Raw genomic sequence first — 22,558 nt, 5'->3', positions numbered from 1 at the left:
TGGTCTTAGATTTTAAGTTCTGGATAATTTTTTTTGGGTTATGTAGAGCTTTCCTTTAGTGAGAATGCAAAGGTGCTAAATGTAACTAGACTACACTGAAATTATAGCCTTTCGCAAACACCACTAATGTTGTATTTAGCTATTGGATTTCTAGAATGATTTGTAGAAGGAGAAAAGAGTAAGAAAATAATTTGAGTAAAAAATTAACTTCTATTTTATTTACTTTTCTTTTTTTTTTTCTTCCTCGAATTTAAGATTGTTACACAGCGTTAAGGCAATTGCTGCAGATTCGAAAGAAAATTGTGTGTATCCATGTGAACAAGATGGATAACATATATATCAAGTTAATTAGTGTGATAATGCAGTAGAAAAAATGTGTACCAAAAAATTAAGGTTAAACCTAAACCTCAGAAAAGAAAAGAAAAGAAAAGAAAAGATCACCAAAATGAGCGTTTGAACAGCTACAGATTTTTAACTCTAAGTCAGCCAGTTTTGAGTTCACTCATAAAATAGAAGGGATGGCGAAAAAGCACAGAAAGAAATACCATATTTTAAGATTAAGAATTTTTTATAGCTACTGTGAAGGCTTTTAATTAACCTTTAAAATTTGCACTGTAAAATCACATAAAAAAATGAATTTTATATAATAATTACAATACAAAAATAATAATAAATATTATTTGAAAAAAGGTTCCCACTAAAAAAAGAAAAAAGAAAACATGTTGCCTTGGTCCTAATCAAAGAATAAGCTGGCCACGATGGGGTACCTAGCTAGTTGGTTTTGTATGAAAAATAATTCGTAACATCAATTCATCAAAATAGCTCAATCAATCAATTAAACAACGTGCAATAAAAAAAAATTAATGCAAACTTTAACAAACATACAAGATACAAACTTTAACTACAGGAAATTACACTTTTGGTGACCAAATTTTTAGCCGCTGAAGGTTGTTTTTTAGTCATTGAAAGTCAATGGCAACTAAAGTGCTTCATCACCCCGTTGGTCGCCAAAGCCTTGCCAGCAATGGTCAATGGTGACTAAATTGACGTTGGTTGCTAATTATCTTATCTTCAGCTACTAAAACGGACTTAGTCACCAAACATAACGTTTTGGCAACCAAATATTTAGTTGCCGAAAGTAATTAAACAAAATGAAATTCTCTTTCAACAACTAAAATATTTAGTCGTTAAAACATTTTAGTTGCTAATACTAATACATTTACCAACTAAAAATTTTAGTCACTAATAATAACACATTTACCGACCAAATAGTTTAGTCGTTGTTAGTTTTCACGAGTAAACATTTTAGTCGCCAAATGATTAGATATATCATTCCATGGTATTTTACGACCAAGCATTTTAGTTGCCAAAGGAGGCCATGTTCTTTCATGACAAAAGTATTTAGTCGGAAAAATTTTCTTCCCTCATCTTGATTTATTTTCGCTACTAACTATTTGGTCGCCAAAAGTCTTTTGTTTCTTTTTTACTACTAAATATTTCGTCGTGAAAAACCTTTGCCTGCATTTTTTGCCAACAAAATATGTAATCGCCAAAAATATTATAATTTTTTTTTTAATTTGTTGACCACCTATATTTATTCCATTATTAGTACAATCTATACCCTGTATATAAGTAAAATAATCCATATACAAATAAAATTAGCAACCATTCCACAACATGCACACATTTCACTTCGAACCATCAAAAAAATTCATATTTAACATCAAATTAATATTTTCAATAGAAATTCCATAGAAACCAAGTATAATCCAATCTCAAAAATATAATTCCATACATAATAGAGGATTAAGAAAAATTAATATCCAAAAGTTAATCTGTACCACCAAAAACTAATTTGTTCCACGCCAAAAGGTGATCAACCTTTGCTTTATCTTCGTCTTCAACTATATCAATCAAGCTTGGTAGTTTGTCTTCAAACAATTCTGATTTGTTCTCAACAAATTTTGAAACTTTGGCATAAAGATAGTTGTCATTGACAATTTTTACTAATTCAGGAAAATGCCAGTTGGCGGAGGACACATCACATGGCACAATATATAAAAGAACAAAAGTAAAAAGAAATCAACCCTTGGAACTGAGCTCCCAATGTTGTCATTTGGCATGAAAAGAAGTAGAAAATTGACTGATCTTGTTCAAGTGGCTGGCAAAGTATTTATCAAAAAAAAAAAAAAAAAGTGGCCAGCAAAGTAAATGACAAACTTTACCTATTTTGGAAAGATCAGGGTCACAATTATTAGTTCATTGACAATGCCCTTTTGTTGATTCTATCTTTTGGTTTCTAATATTATTTTAAAAAATGAATTTCTCACCATACAGTCTATACACATAACGAACATCTATGACTTTTACAAGTATTGGCAACAACAGTGACACAAAATTAGGCTAAAATACTAACAGTTCCATGATTTAATCATTTTTTTAATATTTATTTATAACAATGTTTAAGGGATATCTGGCAGTCAATTGTGCATACCCTAGCACTGAATCAAGGCAATTCTTTTCCAATAGCCAAATCAACATGGATACTGAAGAACAAAATTCAAATAGACTAAACACAAAGGATGAGAAATAACCTTCACTGGCATGATGGCATCAAAGAATTCGCCTTGATTAGACACAAAGCTCGGACACCTAACTTGCTTCCCAAAATCATCAACCCCAGCAAAGCTACCAACACTCACCAACTCACATCGAGGATCGAAGAAATCATCCACCATCGCCACCATAGAACCTCCATCTCTGTCCTCACCACCAGTCTCCATACCAAAAACACCATCATCCACGACTTTAACAACAACAACAACTACATCACCATTCGAATTCGAATCGGTCTCACCTCCTCCTCCTCCACCATCACCATCGTGATACTTTAAAATAATCCAAGAGTAAAATCCAAGATTCTAACCGCTCACTTGAGTTGAGAAGAGATATAAATAAAATAATCCAAGAGTACCATTCTCTGCATTAAGTTTCACATCTGATTGTCAATTTATGTGGGTGTTTCATTTCGACATATGGTCGAGCACATGGTGGGCACACCATTAAATAGTTGTAAGGAACAAGAGAAGAGCCCGAAATAGACAAGTTAGAAATAATTGTACAATAGACAAGAGGAAGAGGATGAAAAACAACAACAATTACAAGCATAGATCAAAAAAATAGGTATATCATCAATTTTCAATTGAAGATCTATAGATACACAAATATACTTATGTATATATACACACCTACATATATATATATAGAGAGAGAGAGAGAAAGCATACGCGAGATGGAGCATCAATGGAGTAGAGTTCTTCTCAGCAATGAAGCCTCTGGATCTCGCGGCGATGGAGGTGGATCTATGAAGATTGGCGAAGGAGGAGGAGGAGGAGGAGGCGACGGCGTGAAAAGATCGGCAGTACTCAAATCTATGAAGATCGGCGGCGACGAAAGGTGAAGAGAGAGAGAGAGAGAGAGAGAGAGAGCAGCGATGGAGGTGGTAGCGGTGGCAGTGGTGGTCGCATCAGTCATGATGGCGATGGCAGAGAAGAAGGAGGTTCTCCGGTTGCTGATGAAAGCGAGGAGGAGCAGCGGTAAGAGAAGGAGAGGAGAGGAGCAGCGGAGACAAAGACGGAGATAGAGACGGAGACGAAGTGGGTGAGTGAGAGTGAGAGTGAGAGTGAGAGTGAGAGACCCTGAAAATAAAGAGAGAGATGCGCTGGTTGTTTAGGGTTTGGTTTGGAAACAAAATATATATATATATATATCATTTTACACAATTCGCGACTAAATATTTTGGTCACCAATTAATTTTTTAAATCCCTTCAAAATTTGAAATGTCTCTCTCCAAATAATTTAGTTCTTTGGCGATTAAAATTTTTTTTAGTTGCTGAAAACAAATTTTTGGCGACCAAACTTTTGGTCGCCAAAGATAAAAAGTAAATTTTTGTTTTTCATTCGACGACTAAATAATTTTAGTAGCTAAAACTAACTATATAGCCACTAAAAAAAATTCGTCGCTAAAAGTAAATTTTGGCTACCAAACATTTGTTCGCCAAAGATAAAAAGTACATTTTTATTTTTCATTCGGCGACTAATAATTTTAGTAGTCAAAACTAACTATACAGTGACTAAAATTTTTTTTAGTCACTAAAAATAAATTTTTGGCTACCAAACTTATGGTTGCCAAAGATAGAAAGTAATTTTTTGTTTTTCATTCGGCAACTAAATAATTTGAGTAGCGAAAACTAATTACACAGTAACTAAAAAATTTTTTAGTCGCTAAAAATAAATTTTTGGCTACCAAACTTATGGTCGCCAAAGATAAAAAAAATAAATTTTTGTTTTTCATTCAGTGACTAAATAATTTTAGTAGCCAAAATTAACTATGCAGCGACTAAAAAATTTTGTTTGTCGCCAATTGTGGTATATTTAGCAACTAAGAATTTTTTGAGTCGCCAATTGTGACATTTTTAGTGACTAAATTTTTTTTAGTCGCCCATAATCTATATACTCCGACTAAAAAAAATTAGTAGCTAAATCTTGTACTTTTGCTGACTAATATAATTTTTGGTCGCCAATTCCACAGTTTTGGCAACTGAATTTTTTTAGTTGCCAAAAGTGTAATTTCCTGTAGTGTTTTAATGTAAACTAGGGAATGCAACATGCAGTCAAAGTGATAAATAGATATTCAGTAGGAATTTAAGGTGGGCAATTAGTAATTGCCTAAGCAACATTGTGACTATATTCCTCTCTTGTGATATTGAATTGCAAGTATAATTTTGCAAGTCCTCATCGCATGCTATTAAAATCCAGTCATTGTTCTCATCTTCAAACTTGACACAATAAGTCCAACCCACACTTCTCCTTAAAACCCAGGTATTAAGGAGAAGAAAACCAGAGCCTTAATCGTGTATGTTATAACTAGCACAGATGGGACATACACTAGCCGGACAAACGACACACCAGTCATAAGCCCAACCAAGCTCTAATACCAAATTGAAAAGTCTAGCCCACATTTCTCCTTAAAACCCAAGTATTAAGGAGAAGGAAACTAGAGCCTTATAACTAGCACAGATAGGGTAGCTCCATGAGATGTGGGATACATTCCAACAAGTTCCACCTTGTAGGTTCAGGTTTTTGCCACTTGTTGTTGAAACTCTACCATTCCTGTCACACACCAAACCCGGGTATGGCCGGCCGTGGCCCATAGGGCCTTAGCCCAAGGCATGCGTAAGCCTAAACACGAATCCATAATCACATTGAACAACTATACAATAGTCCAATAATAAATAACCAAACTCAATCCAGTGATATGCCACAAGTATGAACGGCAAAACCAACCATAATCAATACCATCCAAACTTATGGGATATAAAAAACCCACATATCAAAATAATACTAAATGAACCTCAATAAAAATAAAAATAAATATGCACAAACTTGACATAACAATCTAAAACAAAATAAATGAATCCCCGCTATGCCATGAGTCCACTCTCAATCCTTCTAACACCTGGAAATGATAAACAACTAAGTCAGCTAATAGCTCAGTGAGTAACATCATGGATAGTATATACAGTTTTGAAAATAGGGATCAATTCCAAAATAAGATATATATCACAAAAACTAGATTGGCATACAGTTTTGATAAAGATAATCTATTTCAAAAAGAAGGCTTCACAATTCAACAGTTAAAATACTCATGTCTCTCAAGAACATGATAAATGACATTTTCCACTTAAAATAGATTACAACATGAGCACCAATAATTTTTTGAGTACCAAAAATAACAAGTAACATGCCACACAGTTCTCAAGGTAATAAGCCCATTGGATCCAATATCGAACCAAGAGTCATCCTCAGGGTGGCAACACAAGCCTTTTCTCTAAGACGATCCAATTGAAGGTCACCTAGCCTAGACTAGGTCTTTTTCTTACAATCGTTGAGCACTAGAGGCAACACGGTCCAACCCGAATCTGTTCCCCAGTGGCTAGAGTCACCACACACAATGGAATAATTTCGCTGGACTAAAATATACAGATGGCCCTAATAATCAATACACATCAGTTTCGCAAAACATGGTAGTTCACCATTATAAACATGAGATCATAACAAATAGTTTACAATATGCCAAGTTTACACATGTTTCAGAAATAATTTAATTCCATTGATAATATAATAATTTATCAAAACAGTTTAGTCCTAAAACAACAATTTAATTTTCTAACAGTTCAGGGTAAGGGAACATTTATAAAAATATGTAGCAATCAACTACTCACCTGAACACGGTATAATATAATCCTCAAATAAAGTATGAAAGTCCAACTAGTGCCCTAAACAAAGTATTAAAACTACACGTCACTACTAATTCAACATACTAAAAGGAATAATAAACTAAGTAATCCCAAATTAAAGCGCACTAACACAGCTCAACCCAACTCATTGTTAACTCTTAAATAATATCTAAGTTCATGTTCTTCAAGATCTAAAATTACCCAAGACATGGGTTCAAATTAAAACTTAATTAAAAGTAACCTTAAGTTAAAACAAAATTTTAAACAAGTTTTCCCAATCTATTCGTTAACTTTGAAAATTAAAAACCCACTCCATACTATTAAAAAAATTCCAAAACCCTCCAGATATCAACTAATATATCCTAAGTTTCAAACTCAATTGGCTTCACTTGATTTTCTTATCAATTATTTACAATTAATTATATCCAAACAGGTTGTTTTCTGCAGAACTTTAAAGAAATTAATGTTTCTCTTAGTATATGAGAGCAATCAATGCAAGGCCAAAAATTTAAGAAACTAGACTCATAACCGGTTCTAATGACGCTGATTTGATAATTTTCAGATTTATACCCAAAGAGAACGACACTTCCGAAATTACTGTTTTACACCAGTTTTCTGGGCATATTTGAACGCATCAGTTTATATGGGTTTTGACTCCCAAAAATTATAAGAAAATTCTGGTATGCAATTCAAAATGTAATTAATCTATTGTAAAAATTTCAATTCAAAATTCATCCGTTTGATAAGGTTTCTCGATTTTTAAAGTTTGTGATTTTAGAATCAAGAATTTCCATCCACCATTGTAACCCAAAACTTCCCATCACCAACCCCTAGCTTCACACCACCGTCCATCATCCACACAAAACAATGACTTCAGCAACTCAATGATTACCATGGTCTTAATTAAAGAAAACAACATACATGCTTATATATAAAAATATTTACCTGTACAACAACTCCTTTTTCCTTCTTTAATTTCCTTCACAAAAGGCACCCTTCCCTCTCTTTTCTCTATATCTCATGGTTGCTGCTAGGGTAGCTTAGAAAATAATTGATATCTCACCATTAGGGTTTTATCCTCCTATAATAAATTTTCAAAATGACCCCTTACTAACTATTTTATTATTATTATTGTTACTATTATTAAGATTATTATCAATAGTCTTTAAAATTGTGGACTTCCATAAAATAAATTTATTTATAGTTTAAAATTAATTAAAAGATTGTTTGGTAATATTTAATTTGCACCTTAAGATTTACAAATAAAATATTTGAGGCTTGTAAAACAATTATTATTTAATTATTTATTTTATTTTTATATTTGGGTTCTCACAATTCCCGACGACACAGGGGGGTGAAATTTGATAAAATCATCTCCATATTTTGCCTTTATAAAATGTGGCTTTGTGCTAGAAACAGTAGCCATGTCTTGCTTACAAGGTGGATCAGAAATTGGAGGCTGACTAGGTTCTTGGATTTGTTCTTGAACAGCACCTTGGACAAGTTTATTGGAAAGCGAGTGGTTATCCTTACTTCTCTTGCAAGGTGACCACCAGGTGATATTATATTCCCTGCAAGTACGCTTCACTGTGGATTGGCTAACTGCAAAACAAAAAAAAATCCAAATTCAGATAAAAAAAATACATTGTTTACTACTACCAAAAGTATATGACATTTCCCAAGGATGTAGCTAGGAAAGATTTTTCCCAAGTATGTAAGCTTACTGCCAAGGCTTTTGCAGCCTCTTTAAGTTTCATTCCAAAAAGTCGTTGGAGATCCTCCAAGCTAAATGGAATTCTAGCTTTTTTTTGTAGCCTCTGGGATGAGTTAATTATGCAATTTTGCTGTGTAGAAGTAACAACATTGTTGTTTTCTTCTGTGTTACTAACAACATTGTTTCCAGAGTCTATAGTGTCACGCCCTCAAAAATAAACCCATAATATATATATCATTGACATGCAATATTAAAAGAAAGCAATTTATTATCTCAATCATCAGAGTACTACTAAATGAAAACATTACCTGTAACATCAAATTAAATGCCCTACAGGCTTACATCTTTCCAAGCGAACACTTGCACACAAAAGTATGAGTTCTAACTCAAATACAAATAAAGCCCTAGGCATGAGTGTTTACATGTACAAACAAATAAAAACAAATAACTGAAAATAGTCTTCATAATCCAAGTCCTTCCAAGCTAAGTTCTTGGAGGTAGCTTATCACCTGAACCTGAAAATGATGTTCCCATATAGGGTGAGCCACAGCCCAGTAGAAATATACTAAACCAAATATAAATAATGAATAAAGAGATAGCGTTCAATAGATGATTAACCTAGATAATCAATTATATCATTAAACTGTCTCATGACACTAATGTCTAAGACACGTTTTACTTTCCAACATTATCAATAGGGCTCAGAACCTGGCCAAACTTACAACAGTGAACTATATATATATATCATATTCACATTCTTCCAATGTCTACCAACAAATGAGACTCAGGCTCAAATCAAAACACTTCATACTTCCAGTTTGATACACATTTTAGTGCTGTATCAATAAAAACACTTCAATATAAATAAGCACACATAAAAGTGATGCTAATGGAGTCCATCCCCTATCTCCTCCCAAACAAAATCCGGTTTAGAGGTCCATCCCCTATCTTCCCCTAAACCGTGGAGTACATCCCCTATCTCCTCCCACACAAAACAATGTATGTAAACACATAACATATACAACACACAATCAATACACATAATGTCTGTATTAATTCAACAGTCAAAATTGATGACTTAATCAATGATTAGTTTCAGTTATCCCTAATCCACATGCAGTGTCTACAACAATCACGACTATCCTCCACCGATAGCCCAAAACAGTTATTTCTAGACTTGGAAATAAATAACTCAACAATTAAATGGACGAGTGATTTAAATTAACCAACTACCCCATTTAATCAATAGATTGCTCAAACTCATGAATTTAACTAGTTTTCCCCAATGTTCCTTAAATTAAATATACAATTCAATTTATTTAAACAACTAGGGTTTTTCCCAAAATTACCAAAATACCCCCAACCTATTAAAATGCCAGAACTTAGAACAAAACGTATACATTGGAGTAGGAAATCCCTACCTCGAAGAAAATAACCCGAATGGAGAAGACAGAGATGAAGACCCAAATTCCAATGTGCTCCAAATCACCAAACGTTCAAATTAAATGGAAGCCCTCGACTCACTCTATCTTTTTAATAAAGGATCTAAGGTAGAAACTCACTCTAAGTAGATCAATCCTAAGAGAGATGGTGTGTAGAGGGAGAGAGAACTCGTACCTAGGGTTTTGGAATCTGAAAGTGGATCAAAAACTGATCTGAAACACGCTACTGCCTATTTAAACCTGACAGACTCGCTCGAGTGAAGACTTGGTCGCTCGAGCTACCAGAAACACGAAAACCTCGCTCGAGCAAAGAAAAGCTCGCTCGAGCCAAAAATGCAATGCTTCAGGTCTGTAACCCAGCAGCACGCTCGAGCAACAGAAAGCTCGCTCGAGCGAGGAACTCGAAAACATACACCTCGCTCGCTCGAGCGAAGAAAATCTCGCTCAAGCGAATAAGCACTGCCCTCAGGTCTATACTAGACGCAAACGCTCGCTCGAGCGAAGCAAAGCTGGATCGCGCCAGAAGACACAAAATACAACCCTCGCTCGAGCGACCAAGCCCTGGCTCGAGCGACCAACCCAAAAACTGGACAGCAACACTTGGTTTACGAACCCAACCAACCTGAAACAAACCTGCCCAACACATCCTATAACTCCAAATGAGAAAATAAAGGACGACAACAACAATTATACAACGAAAGAATAAACGGAACCTAAGTCCGGATACAATAATCAAATGGGAAAAGACCGGGGTCGCTATAACCTCCCCCCTTAAAAGAATTTTGTCCCCGAAATTAAGCATAAATTTTTTTTTTTTTTTAAATATGACAATTCAATAGTACACAACTTGACCCAATACTGGTCATTTCATCTCTTTATCAAGAGGCATCTCACAATATATATATAAAACAACATATATTTCAACCTGCATCACTATTATGCATTATTCCTTTCAATGTTAGCAATTCTCATATCAAATTCAATTGCATGATATATACAACACATTCAACAATGTAATCAACATATGCAATGTTACACTAAGCTTCTATAATGAAGCAAGTTTCAAGATACACCCATTTACCAAAACATACTCAATGTTTTACAACTTAAGACATATGTAAAGCTCTTAAGTTCAACAATATTACAAAATCTAAATACAAGATTACAAATCGATAAACATGTCCGGGTATTTTTCGCGGACTTTCAACTCACGTTCCCAAGTGGCTTCCTCCACTCCGTGATGTTTCCACAAAACTTTGACCAAAGGGATGGTTTTGCCTCGTAAAACTTGATCCCGCCTATCCAAGACTCGAATCGGTCTCTCCTCATACGAGACATCCTCATCAACCATTAAATCGGTCCAATCCAACACATGTGATGGATCCGGCTCATACTTCCGAAGCATACTCACATGAAACACGTCATGTACTCCAGACAACTGCGGTGGCAAAGCTAAACGATAGGCAGCCTCGCCAATCCTCTCAAGGATCTCAAAAGGACCAATGAACCGAGGGGACAACTTCCCGCTCTTCCCAAACCTCATCAATCCCCGTCTAGGTGATATCTTCAGAAAGACATGATCTCCCATGTCAAACACCAAAGGTCTCCTCCTACGGTCAGCATAAGATTTCTGACGACTCTGTGCTGTAACAAGCCTCTTACGGATCAGCTCAACTTTCTCCGTCGTTTCCCTCACCAACTCCGGGCCCAACAGAGGTGCATCACCCACCTCGGCCCAACAAACAGGAGATCTACACGGTCGGCCATACAAGGCCTCAAACGGTGCCATACCGATACTAGACTGGAAACTGTTGTTGTAGGCAAACTCTACCAACGGCAAATGCCTCTCTCACGACCCACTAAAGTCTAGAACACAACCCCGAAGCATATCCTCAAGGATCTGAATAGTACGCTCGGACTGCCCGTCAGCCTGAGGATGATAAGCCGTGCTAAAGGTCAACTTAGTGCTTAAGGCACTCTGCAAACTCTGCCACAACCTGGCAGTAAAACGAGGATCTCTATCTGAGACGATCGTCACTGGAACCCCGTGTAACCTCACTATGTCCCGAATATATAAATCGGCCAGATGATCGACTGAATCTCTAACACGCATAGGAATAAAGTCCGCCGACTTAGTCAACCGGTCTACAACCACCCAAATAGCATCACTACCCCGCTGAGTCCTTGGAAGACCCACAACGAAGTCCATAGTGACGTGTTCCCACTTCCACTCGGCAATAGGCAAGGGTTGCAACAAACCCGCTGGCCTCTGATGTTCGGCCTTCACTTGCTGACAAATGAGGCACTTAGATACGAAAGCTGCCACATCTCTCTTCATACCCCGCCACCAGAACTGGCGACCCAAATCTCGATACATCTTAGTGCCTCCCGGATGCACCGCAAGGCGTGAATGATGAAGCTCTCGGAGTACCTCCTCTCGGCAAGACTCCGGCACAAACAGACGGTCTCGGTATCTCACACTCAAGTCGGAATACACCATCAAACCCTTCTCAACCTTCCCACCGGAAATCTTCTCACGGAGAGATTCTACCTCAAGGTCACCTCTCTGAGCCTCTAACACTCGAGTCACAAGTGTAGGTTGTGCAACAACAGAAAACAAGGCCGCAGCCTCAACAGATTTGCCCAGAAGTAAATCAAACTCCCCAAGTGCACCCAACATCTCCCATTCTCGGATGGCTATACTAGCTATGTCACCAACAGGTTTCCTGCTAAGGGCATCGGCCACCACATTGGCCTTTCCCGGATGATAATGCAACTCAAAGTCATAATCGTCAATGAACTCCATCCACCTCCTCTGCCTCAAGTTCAAGTCTTTCTGTGTAAACAAATATTTCAGACTCTTATGATTCGAGAATACCTCAAATCTCTCACCATACAGATAATGCCTCCAAATCTTCAAGGCAAATATCACAGTTGCTAACTCTAGATCATGCGTAGGGTAATTCTGCTCGTGAGTTTTCAACTGACGTGAGCCATAGGCAATCACTTTCCCCTCCTGCATTAACACACAACCCAGACCCTCTCGTGAGGCGTCACAATAGACTGCATAACCCAACCCTCTCTCTGGAATAATCAAGACTGGAGCGGTGGTCAGTCTAACTTTCAACTCCTGGAACGACTTTTCACAAGTCTCACTCCATACAAATTTGACTTCCTTCCGAGTCAATCTAGTCAAAGGTGAAGCTAATCTGGAGAAATCTTTCACAAACCGACGATAATACCCAGCTAACCCCAAAAAAACTGTGGATCTCAAACACACTCTTAGGCTGTGCCCAGTCTTGCACTGCCTCAGTCTTGGATGTATCAACAGACACTCCTTCCCCAGAAACTACATGGCCTAAAAACTTGACCTCTTCTAGCCAGAACTCACACTTCCCAAACTTAGCATAAAGCTTATGGGCTCTAAGTAACTCAAGCACCACTCTCAAGTGTTCCTTGTGCTTCTCCTCAGAAGGTGAATAGATAAGGATGTCGTCCACGAAGACGACTACAAAACGATCTAAAAATTCCCGGAATATCCGGTTCATCAAATCTATAAAAACTGTCGGGGCATTGGTGAGCCCAAATGGCATCACCAAAAACTCATAATGGCCATACCGCATACGGAATGTCGTCTTCGGAATATCCTCCTCCCTGACTCTTAACTGATGATAACCCGATCTCAAGTCTATCTTTGAGAAACAACGGGAACCCTTCAACTGATCGAACAGATCATCTATACGAGGCATAGGGTACTTATTCTTAACCGTAGCCCGATTCAATTTCCGGTAATCTATACAAAGTCTCAAAGCACCACCTTTCTTTTTAACAAAGAGGGTCGGTGCTCCCCATGGCGAAACACTAGGACGTATATAACCCTTGTCTAGTAACTCCTGAAGCTGAATCTTCAACTCAACTAACTCGGCTGGGGCAAAACGATAAGGTGCCATAGAAATCGGCGCCGTGCCGGGCATTAGGTTAATAGAGAACTCAATCTCCCGATGCGGTGGCAAACCAACAAGATCCTCGGGAAAGACGTCCGAGTACTCACAAACCACCCGTGGCAACACAATCTGGGTCTCATCACACTCACTACTTAAAAAGCTAGCAAGTAGACCACTAAGCTCACTCCGCCCTCGCGGATCATACCCCGGTGGCAAAACACTACCAACCTGGTCCCCCAGAAAATGAAAACACTCCCCGCTCATGGTACAACAAGTGACCCTCTGGCGGTAGCAATCAATAACTGCCCGGTATGACAATAACCAGTCCATACCCAAAATAACATCGAAGCCCTTCATGGGCATAACTACAAAAGGAAACGGAAGTCTATGATAGTCGACCTCTATATCACAACCCCTAACACCTTGTTTCAAGATCAATTCACCCCCAAGAGGTGACACTACACAAATAGGAGATGCTAACTGTGCTAACTCCAACTCCAAAACAGATGCAAATGCAGCAGACACAAAGGAATGAGATGCACCCGTATCAATCAAAACACTAGCAACCGAGTTGCAAAACAAGAAGGTACCTCTCACAACTGATGGTGCCGGCACAAGATCCTGCGCGGTAACAGCGTACACGCACCCAGACGACCTCTGATCAACCTGCTCACCCCTAGGAGCATAAGATTGCTGCACCGACTGGGACGATGAAGCCCCCTGATTGGCCCTCGAGGCCTGACCCGACTGAGCTAGCTGCTGACCCTGAATCTGCCTCAAACCAGATACACCAGGTGTGCCACCCAACTGCGGGCAATACCTCTTCATATGCCCTGGCTGACCACACTGATAACACGAGAGTGGATGGCCTCTACCCTGACTCTGGCTCTGAGATCGAGCCGAAGATGATGCTGCTCTCTGCACTCCTCCCCTCTGAGGACAAACTGGAGACTTGTGGCCCAGCTGGCCACACTTGAAACAGGTAATGTCTCTCTGACTACCTTTCCCTGAACTAGCACTCGGCACAGGAAAAGTCGATCTAGAAAAGCTACCCTGAGACTGCTGAGGATTAAAACCCTTCTGTCTCCTACCATCACTCTGACCATCCTGACTCCTCTTGGAGCCCTTCTGTCCTTCCTCCTCCTCCTGCATCATGATTTCCATGTGGGCTGCAGCATCAACCAAACGCCCATAATCCTGAATCATAGTTCCCCCAACTCTCAGCTTGAGGCCACGCCTCAGCTTCTTCTCAAACTCGATACAACGGCGTTCCTCAGACGCCACCAACTCAGGTGCAAACCTGGACAAGCTAGTAAATGCAGCCTCAAACTCGGCCACTGAAGAACTCGACTGCTTAAGCTGGCAGAACTGGTCTCTCAGCTTCTCCCTAACTGCTGGAGATAAGAACCTCTCCTGGAAAGCATTCACAAAAGCCTCCCATGTACCTCCTATACGACCCTTAGTGAACTTCCACCACTGACCCGCATCCCCCTTCAGCTGGAAAGATGCCAAGGTCACTTTCAACCCCTCGTCTTCGATGCCAAGCATCTCAAACGTCTTCGTTGTCTATTCGAGCCATTCATCTGCCTTAAGCGGCTCTTTAGGATCACCCACAAATTCATCCGGATTAGACCGGAAGAACTCCCTCTTCAGAAAGGAAGGTCCTGCATCCGTAACAACAACCCGAGCTTGATTCTCAGCTCTGAGAATGCCTACTGACTCCCTGAATGCCCCTGCTATCTCTCGGGCTAGAGCGCCCATAGCCTGCTGGCCTACTGGCTCGGCCACATTGGCCTGGCCAATTCCCTCCTGAACTGCCGGAATCTCCTCTGGCACAGGCACCTCCTGCCTACCCGGCCTACCACGCCTACCGCGTCCTCGTCCTCGTCCTGACATCCTAATAAAGGAAAACAAAGACGTTAGCACATTAATAAATGTGCCGAAACTAAACACTCACGTCCTAAAGCATTGGACAACAATAATTCAATCCACGTAAACACATAATCACATAAACACCTACGAATTTCATTCCTGGATAATGATAGTCCCGAAGCGTTACTATAGTTCCGGTTGGAAGCAGCATTGATCAAGTGCCTTTCCAACAAGACTACTAGAAACTCAAGGGTCCAATCAACATTCTAGGAACTACATTCCATACCCACATAGTCACATAAACAAGTTATCATGTAAGCATATAACATTACACTAAGTCTCTATCAAACGAGACGAACCCATTATGATGCTAATCACTTCCTACGTACCCAAAGTATTCAAACCCGGTACGCTCTGATACCAAGTTGTCACGCCCTCAAAAATAAACCCATAATATATATATCATTGACATGCAATATTAAAAGAAAGCAATTTATTATCTCAATCATCAGAGTACTACTAAATGAAAACATTACCTGTAACATCAAATTAAATGCCCTACAGGCTTACATCTTTCCAAGCCAACACTTGCACACAAAAGTATGAGTTCTAACTCAAATACAAATAAAGCCCTAGGCTTGAGTGTTTACATGTACAAACAAATAAAACAAATAACTGAAAATAGTCTTCATAATCCAAGTCCTTCCAAGCTAAGTTCTTGGAGGTAGCTTATCACCTGAACTTGAAAATGATGTTCCCATATAGGGTGAGCCACAGCCCAGTAGAAATATACTAAACCAAATATAAGCAATGAATAAAGCGATAGCATTCAATAGATGATTAACCTAGATAATCAATTATATCATTAAACTGTCTCATGACACTAATGTCTAAGACACGTTTTACTTTCCAACATTATCAATAGGGCTCAGAACCTGGCCAAACTTACAACAGTGAACTATATATATATCATATTCACATTCTTCCAATGTCTACCAACAAATGAGACTCAGGCTCAAATCAAAACACTTCATACTTCCAGTTTGATACACATTTTAGTGTTGTCTCAATAAAAACACTTCAATATAAATAAGCACACATAAAAGTGATGCTAATGGAGTCCATCCCCTATCTCCTCCCAAACAAAATCCGGTTTAGAGGTCCATCCCCTATCTTCCCCTAAACCGTGGAGTACATCCCCTATCTCCTCCCACACAAAACAATGTATGTAAACACATAACATATACAATACACAATCAATACACATAATGTCTGTATTAATTCAACAGTCAAAATTGATGACTTAATCAATGATTAGTTTCAGTTATCCCTAATCCACATGCAGTGTCTACAACAATCACGACTATCCTCCACCGATAGCCCAAAACAGTTATTTCTAGACTTGGAAATAAATAACTCAACAATTAAATGGACGAGTGATTTAAATTAACCAACTACCCCATTTAATCAATAGATTGCTCAAACTCATGAATTTAACTAGTTTTCCCCAATGTTCCTTAAATTAAATATACAATTCAATTTATTTAAACAACTAGGGTTTTTCCCAAAATTACCAAAATACCCCCAACCTATTAAAATGCCAGAACTTAGAACAAAACGTATACATTGGAGTAGGAAATCCCTACCTCGAAGAAAATAACCCGAATGGAGAAGACAGAGATGAAGACCCAAATTCCAATGTGCTCCAAATCACCAAACGTTCAGATTAAATGGAAGCCCTCGACTCACTCTATCTTTTTAATAAAGGATCTAAGGTAGAAACTCACTCTAAGTAGATCAATCCTAAGAGAGATGGTGTGTAGAGGGAGAGAGAACTCGTACCTAGGGTTTTGGAATCTGAAAGTGGATCAAAAACTGATCTGAAACACGCTGCTGCCTATTTAAACTTGATAGACTCGCTCGAGCGAAGACTTGGTCGCTCGAGCGACCAGACACACGAAAACCTCGCTCGAGCAAAGAAAAGCTCGCTCGAGCCAAAAATGCAATGCTTCAGGTCTGCAACCCAGCAACACGCTCGAGCGACAGAAAGCTCGCTCGAGCGAGGAACTCGAAAACATACACCTCGCTCGCTCGAGCGAAGAAAATCTCGCTCGAGCGAATAAGCACTGCCCTCAGGTCTATACTAGACGCAAACGCTCGCTCGAGCGAAGCAAAGCTGGATCGAGCCAGAAGACACAAAATACAACCCTCGCTCGAGCGACCAAGCCCTGGCTCGAGCGACCAACCCAAAAACTGGACAGCAACACTTGGTTTACGAACCCAACCAACCTGAAACAAACCTGCCCAACACATCCTATAACTCCAAATGAGAAAATAAAGGACGACGACAACAATTATACAATGACAGAATAAACGGAACCTAAGTCCGGATACAATAATCAAATGGGAAAAGACCGGGGTCGCTATATATAGCATCCACTTCCGGTAATTGTTGACTTGATAAATCTAGCCACACTATCTCTTCTCCATTCTCCATCCTATTTGGAGATCTTGCAGTTTGCAGTATTTGATAAGAATAAAGTTTACCGTCCTCTGAAAAATCAAGAACTTTAATAGATGACTCCTCTCCTAGTTCTTCTCCAGAAGCAACCTTTAAAACTTTTAAATGCTGCTTCATTATTGTCAATAACGGAACTAAAGCAATCCTCGGATCCCTACCTTCAGTGTAATATGGGGGCAAAAAGAATTCTACCACATAAACATTGTCTTCAATATAACTACTCCGCAAGCAAATTGCAAAACAACCTGTAAGTCCATACTTGCATGCATAGTGTACAAAAGGGTACTCAGTTATGCTAAATTGAGTAATATCTTTGCAGAAGACCAAATTTGGGGATGAAACTGCTCTCCCAACAACTCTCTGCCCTTTTTGTAGGTGCTGTGCAACACCTATATTTAAAAAAGCAAGCATATGTCTCTCTCTATAATAGGTTCTATAAATTCTAGACACAGCATTGCAAAGCCTACACGAGACCCAAGTCTAAGCCAAAGGTAGATAATGAGTGCTACACACCACTTCTAGCATCTTCTTGATTTCTTTAAGAGTTTCATCCATGTCCTGATAATAGTTCACGAATACATATTTGTTAGCCCAAAGTCCTTACAATATCTAATGAACAAAACAATACAAGATTTGACATTTCAATTACAATTTGCCACTTACTTTCTCATCATACAAACACATACATTTTGAACTTGTTAGGCCTTGAACCTGCAAGGCACTGAAATGATATAACTGAAGAATCTTGATAGATTTAAACTGAAAGATATTTGTAAGAATCAAATATTATTACTTTGAAGTTAACTTTTATGACTATAGCCTTTTACATTATTAGCTAAAAATAATTAAAATAAATTATAAATTTGTTTGATACAACATTTGATAATTTGTAGAAAAAAATTGAATCTGTTTGATTAAGGAAACGGTCACATAACTTTTTTTCTAGTAATTAAGACAAAGAGATGAGACTCTTTTAGCCATACTTATTGAAGGGTTTCATTTAAAAAGAGATATAAATTATGAAGAATTTTTTTTTTTTGGGTCAAATAAACTGAATAAATCAAATTAGTTATAATTTCAAATTACAACCAAACATTATTAGTCAACCTTTTTTAAGCAAATAAGTTTGTTTATAAATAATAATACCCAAATATTGTATATAGTAAATGAAAAAATCAGCACAACTGAGGCCATTAAACCGACCAACTTAGGTTGCACCAAGGTATTGTATAATTGTCCAAAATCAGCTTCATTGTTTGGGACAGTTGCACCTTACCTTGGCATGGAATATTTCAATTGGTCCAACACTTTGAGCAGAAGTCTGCATTGCCTAGTAAATTCTACTAAAAACAATTAGGTAAATTCTACTAAAAACATTTAGGTAAATTGAACTCACCCTTGAGAGGTGAAAAAATAAAATAGTAATTCTTATATTTTTATGGTAATTACATCAATTTTTCTTACATTAAGGATAAGGTTAACTGAGCTAACAATAAGGCATACTTTTTTTTGGGCCTTGTGCATCATTACTTATTTTTTTTTGAACCTTGTGCATCATAATGAAATTATCAATTTTCCTCACGAGTGATCGGTGTAATTTACTCAAATGATTAATGTCAATGATATGATATCAGAATAAAAGGCTCAATATGTGCATAAGAATTATTGTCCAACTCCATGTTAATTGATTTATAGAATAAAATTAAAGGAAAGGAAAAATTAACGAACCATTAAAAAAGATTGGCCAGTAAAATGGAACCAACTAGTAAAATAATTTGAGCTCCATCAACAAAAGAAATAAGAAAAAAAAAAAAAGAAACCATCATTGAAAATTGAAATTAACAATCATTGGATAGGCATGAAAATAAATAAATAAGGGTAATTACACCGATAGTCCTTACATTTTACCTATTGTGTCATTTTGGTCCCTAAACTATTAATTGACTCAATTTTGACTCGTAATTTTATATTTTGCATCAATTTAGTCCAATTGATAACGCCGTTAATGTTTTTAACGAAAAATGATCACTGAATTATTTGAGATTAACTCATTAAGTTGAACAAATTTATAATTCACTCTAAAAGCATGAAATACATCACTTATATACATATTTTTCATTGAAAAATATTAACAATTGCAAGTAATTGGACTAAATTGATACAAAATCATAAATTTAAGATTAAAATCGAGTCAATTAAAATTATAAGAACCAAAATGATACAAATTTTAAAATACAGGAACTATTAGTATAATTTGTCAAATAAATAGATAAAAAAAAGTAAGGAGAATGTAAAAATGGGACTAATTATTCCAATTAGGGAGTTAGTTAGGGAACAAACCTCCATAAAAAACAGTGCCCAAATATCTATGGAATTTGTCATTTCAGTCGTCAACACCATCTCAAGTACACCAATACAGCACCGCCCAGAAGGCTCAAGGAATGGTATGGCCAGAGATTGCTTAATATTGCAAATGATAGCACAATCACGTTGTGGATACTCATTGCAAGAGTAATACTGCACATTTGGAGTAGACTCCCGCTGTTGATGGCGGAAAACACAGCCAAGGAGGCCAAGATGTTCCTCACTCACTCCATCCACATCAAATTCATAATCCAAAGATATCAACCTATACCAACAAAGTCCTTCATTGATGTGGTTAAAACCAAAAGGTTGGTGTCGACTTGTAAGTAAACGCTTGCCCCCAATTTCTATGACTTTCCAAAACTGTATAAGAACTTGGACATGCTACCAGAAAAATATCTTTCGAAAGCATGATTTTATATTCTTCATAAACTCTGGAATAGGAGGAGCAATCAGGTTCCATCGATTATCTCTGTACGATTTTGCAAATTTCCAAGCAAAAAAAAAAAACACACAATAGTCTTGCTAACAAAAATAGAAGGAGCCATCAGGGTTCCATCGATTACCGTTTTGTTTTATAATAAAGTTATACGTAGCAATTGATATATCAATTAATATATTAATAAATAATTTAAAATGATAATATTATAATATATAATAAATAATGTACGGGGAGCAAATATTCCGCAGGGCCCGTACTCCTTTCGTCCAAGCTCCTTGTTTGTCCGATCGACCTGCAAACAGAACGGCGGTGAGCTACCCGGCGGTGTGTGGCCGGAAAACCCCTCCGACGGTCAAGTTAGCACACACTCAGAGATAGAGAGATAGAGAGAGGATAGACTTGAGTGTATAGGTTTATCTCACCAAATTATGTTCCATCCCCAGCATGGGGGGTGCAGACGCGCTTATATACTTTCTGCGCCCAAATCTGCTCCCATTAGTCTCTTGACGCGTGGTGCTTCTCTCCCATCTGTCAACACAAATCCTGCAATCACCACTTAACCAAACCGTCAGGCTATATTAGCGGAGCCCGGCAGACCGGCGGAACCACCTCGGCCTTTCATGACCGCGCTACGCAGCGTACCCGAGTGCTCCACTCGCCGAGCTCCAGAATGACCGAACTCGGTTGCATTCCGGAAAAATCGAGTTCAAGATAGGTCGAGCAAGCAAACCGAAGGCCTTCCTGCCACGCTAAACGTGTGAACCGTGGAATCTAGAATGGGAGGCAATCATCTAATCGAGCAACTCAAGTAGCTCGATTTTCTACATAGACAAGCCCAAGTAGCTCGGTCCCAACATGGTCCTGGGCCTCAACCGAGCAAAACCTTATATGGACAAGCCCAAGCTATCACGGTCCAAACATGTTTGGCCCCTCATTTTGCCCGGCCTTTACCATGGCTCATTCTAGCTCATAAATCTCCATCTTAATTGCCCCTTAATTCCGTCCGCACAAGCATGACTGGGATTACATGGTCCGTCCGGGGTAAACTCTCCCTCGGTCCCTAGTTTGTAAGATGTTAACCACGCTAATTTCCATGCCTGGTTTATGGGCTTGCTCGGTCGTTGCCTCAACCTGCCATCTTGTCTCTTCAGAACTGACATCGCTGCCATTATGAACACGCGTCGTGCATTTATTGGCCTCGGGCAGCCAACCCAGACGTCCCTTCATATTCAAATTTAGGCACCCTTTCACTCCTATAAGTACGCCATTTCCCCTTCACTTTCTCTTCTTATTGCCTCTCTTCCGTTCCTGACGTCTTTGAGCTACAGTGCTTGACCTCCATTCTTGTTCTTCTTCTTCGTTCGTGCTTGAAGAAGTAGCCTCTGCCTCCAAATTGGTAAGTTCTTCAAATCCTCTTTATTGTTTTTTTTTTATTTATTTCGTATTTCACATTCTAAGACATAACGTCCATAGGTTTTAGGGTATGCCCTCCCAAAAACCCTCTCTTGCCCCTGTTCTTTTCGCTGTTCTTCAATTCCAGTGATGAACACAAAAAGATCTGGAGCGGACCGGGCTCCAGGTCTTCTTTTGATCCCAAAAAGCATTTAAACTGAGCAAATTGCAAGTTTGCAAAAACTCCTGTAGAAACCGAGGGAGGCAGAGGACTTGACCGCTCGACTGGGCTAACATCTGGTCCGCTTGAGCGACCGAGCTTCTAGGTTTACCTTCGTGACTGAGGTGGTCTGGCACTCTACCTGACCGAGCTAAAGTCTAGCTCATTTTGCGCAACCGCGCTCCCGCTTACACTTACCCTCCTTTTCCTACAGAGTCTAAGGGGACCACACACCAACACCGAGGCTCTCAAAGACCAAGCAGCCATCAAACAAGAGTCTGTACCAAACCACCTCAGCCGCACTAAGACCAGCCGGCTACACATGGGGCGCTACCGCTTCCTAGTCGA

General features: G+C 38.6%; 1 protein-coding gene and 1 long non-coding RNA gene across 2 annotated transcripts; both read right to left on the bottom strand.

The window, feature by feature from the left end:
* Positions 1-2,407: 2,407 nt before the first annotated feature.
* LOC145806094 (uncharacterized) lies at positions 2,408-3,731 on the bottom strand. The gene is made up of 2 exons (XR_014348616.1): positions 3,288-3,731; positions 2,408-2,980 (listed from the first exon to the last, which is right to left on the bottom strand). It is a non-coding gene; the product is annotated as an uncharacterized LOC145806094 (long non-coding RNA).
* A 3,883-nt stretch (positions 3,732-7,614) lies between these two features.
* Positions 7,615-21,758, bottom strand: LOC145805277 (protein NLP6-like). Its single transcript, XM_082900389.1, has 6 exons — positions 21,730-21,758; positions 20,133-20,421; positions 18,456-18,551; positions 18,306-18,350; positions 17,687-18,170; positions 7,615-7,901 (listed from the first exon to the last, which is right to left on the bottom strand). The coding sequence occupies exons 1-6, from the start codon at positions 21,756-21,758 to the stop codon at positions 7,615-7,617; spliced, it is 1,230 nt and encodes a 409-aa protein (XP_082756515.1).
* Positions 21,759-22,558: the final 800 nt, after the last annotated feature.

This window comes from Camellia sinensis, chromosome 13 (assembly GCF_055761805.1).
Source record: "Camellia sinensis isolate YWXY chromosome 13, ASM5576180v1, whole genome shotgun sequence".
Classification (NCBI taxonomy): domain Eukaryota; kingdom Viridiplantae; phylum Streptophyta; class Magnoliopsida; order Ericales; family Theaceae; genus Camellia; species Camellia sinensis.
Note: the sequence above shows the minus strand (reverse complement) of the source record. Positions and strands in the feature narration are given on the sequence as shown.

Coding starts and splice junctions, on each gene's coding strand:
- LOC145805277 (XM_082900389.1), bottom strand. CDS start 21,758: ATGTCAGTTCTGAAGAGACAAGATGGCAG. Junction 18,552..20,132: donor GGGCACTGTTTTTTATGGAG/GTTTGTTCCCTA, acceptor AATATCTTTCAG/TTTAAATCTATCAAGATTCT. Junction 18,351..18,455: donor TGTGTTTGTATGATGAGAAA/GTAAGTGGCAAA, acceptor AACTATTATCAG/GACATGGATGAAACTCTTAA.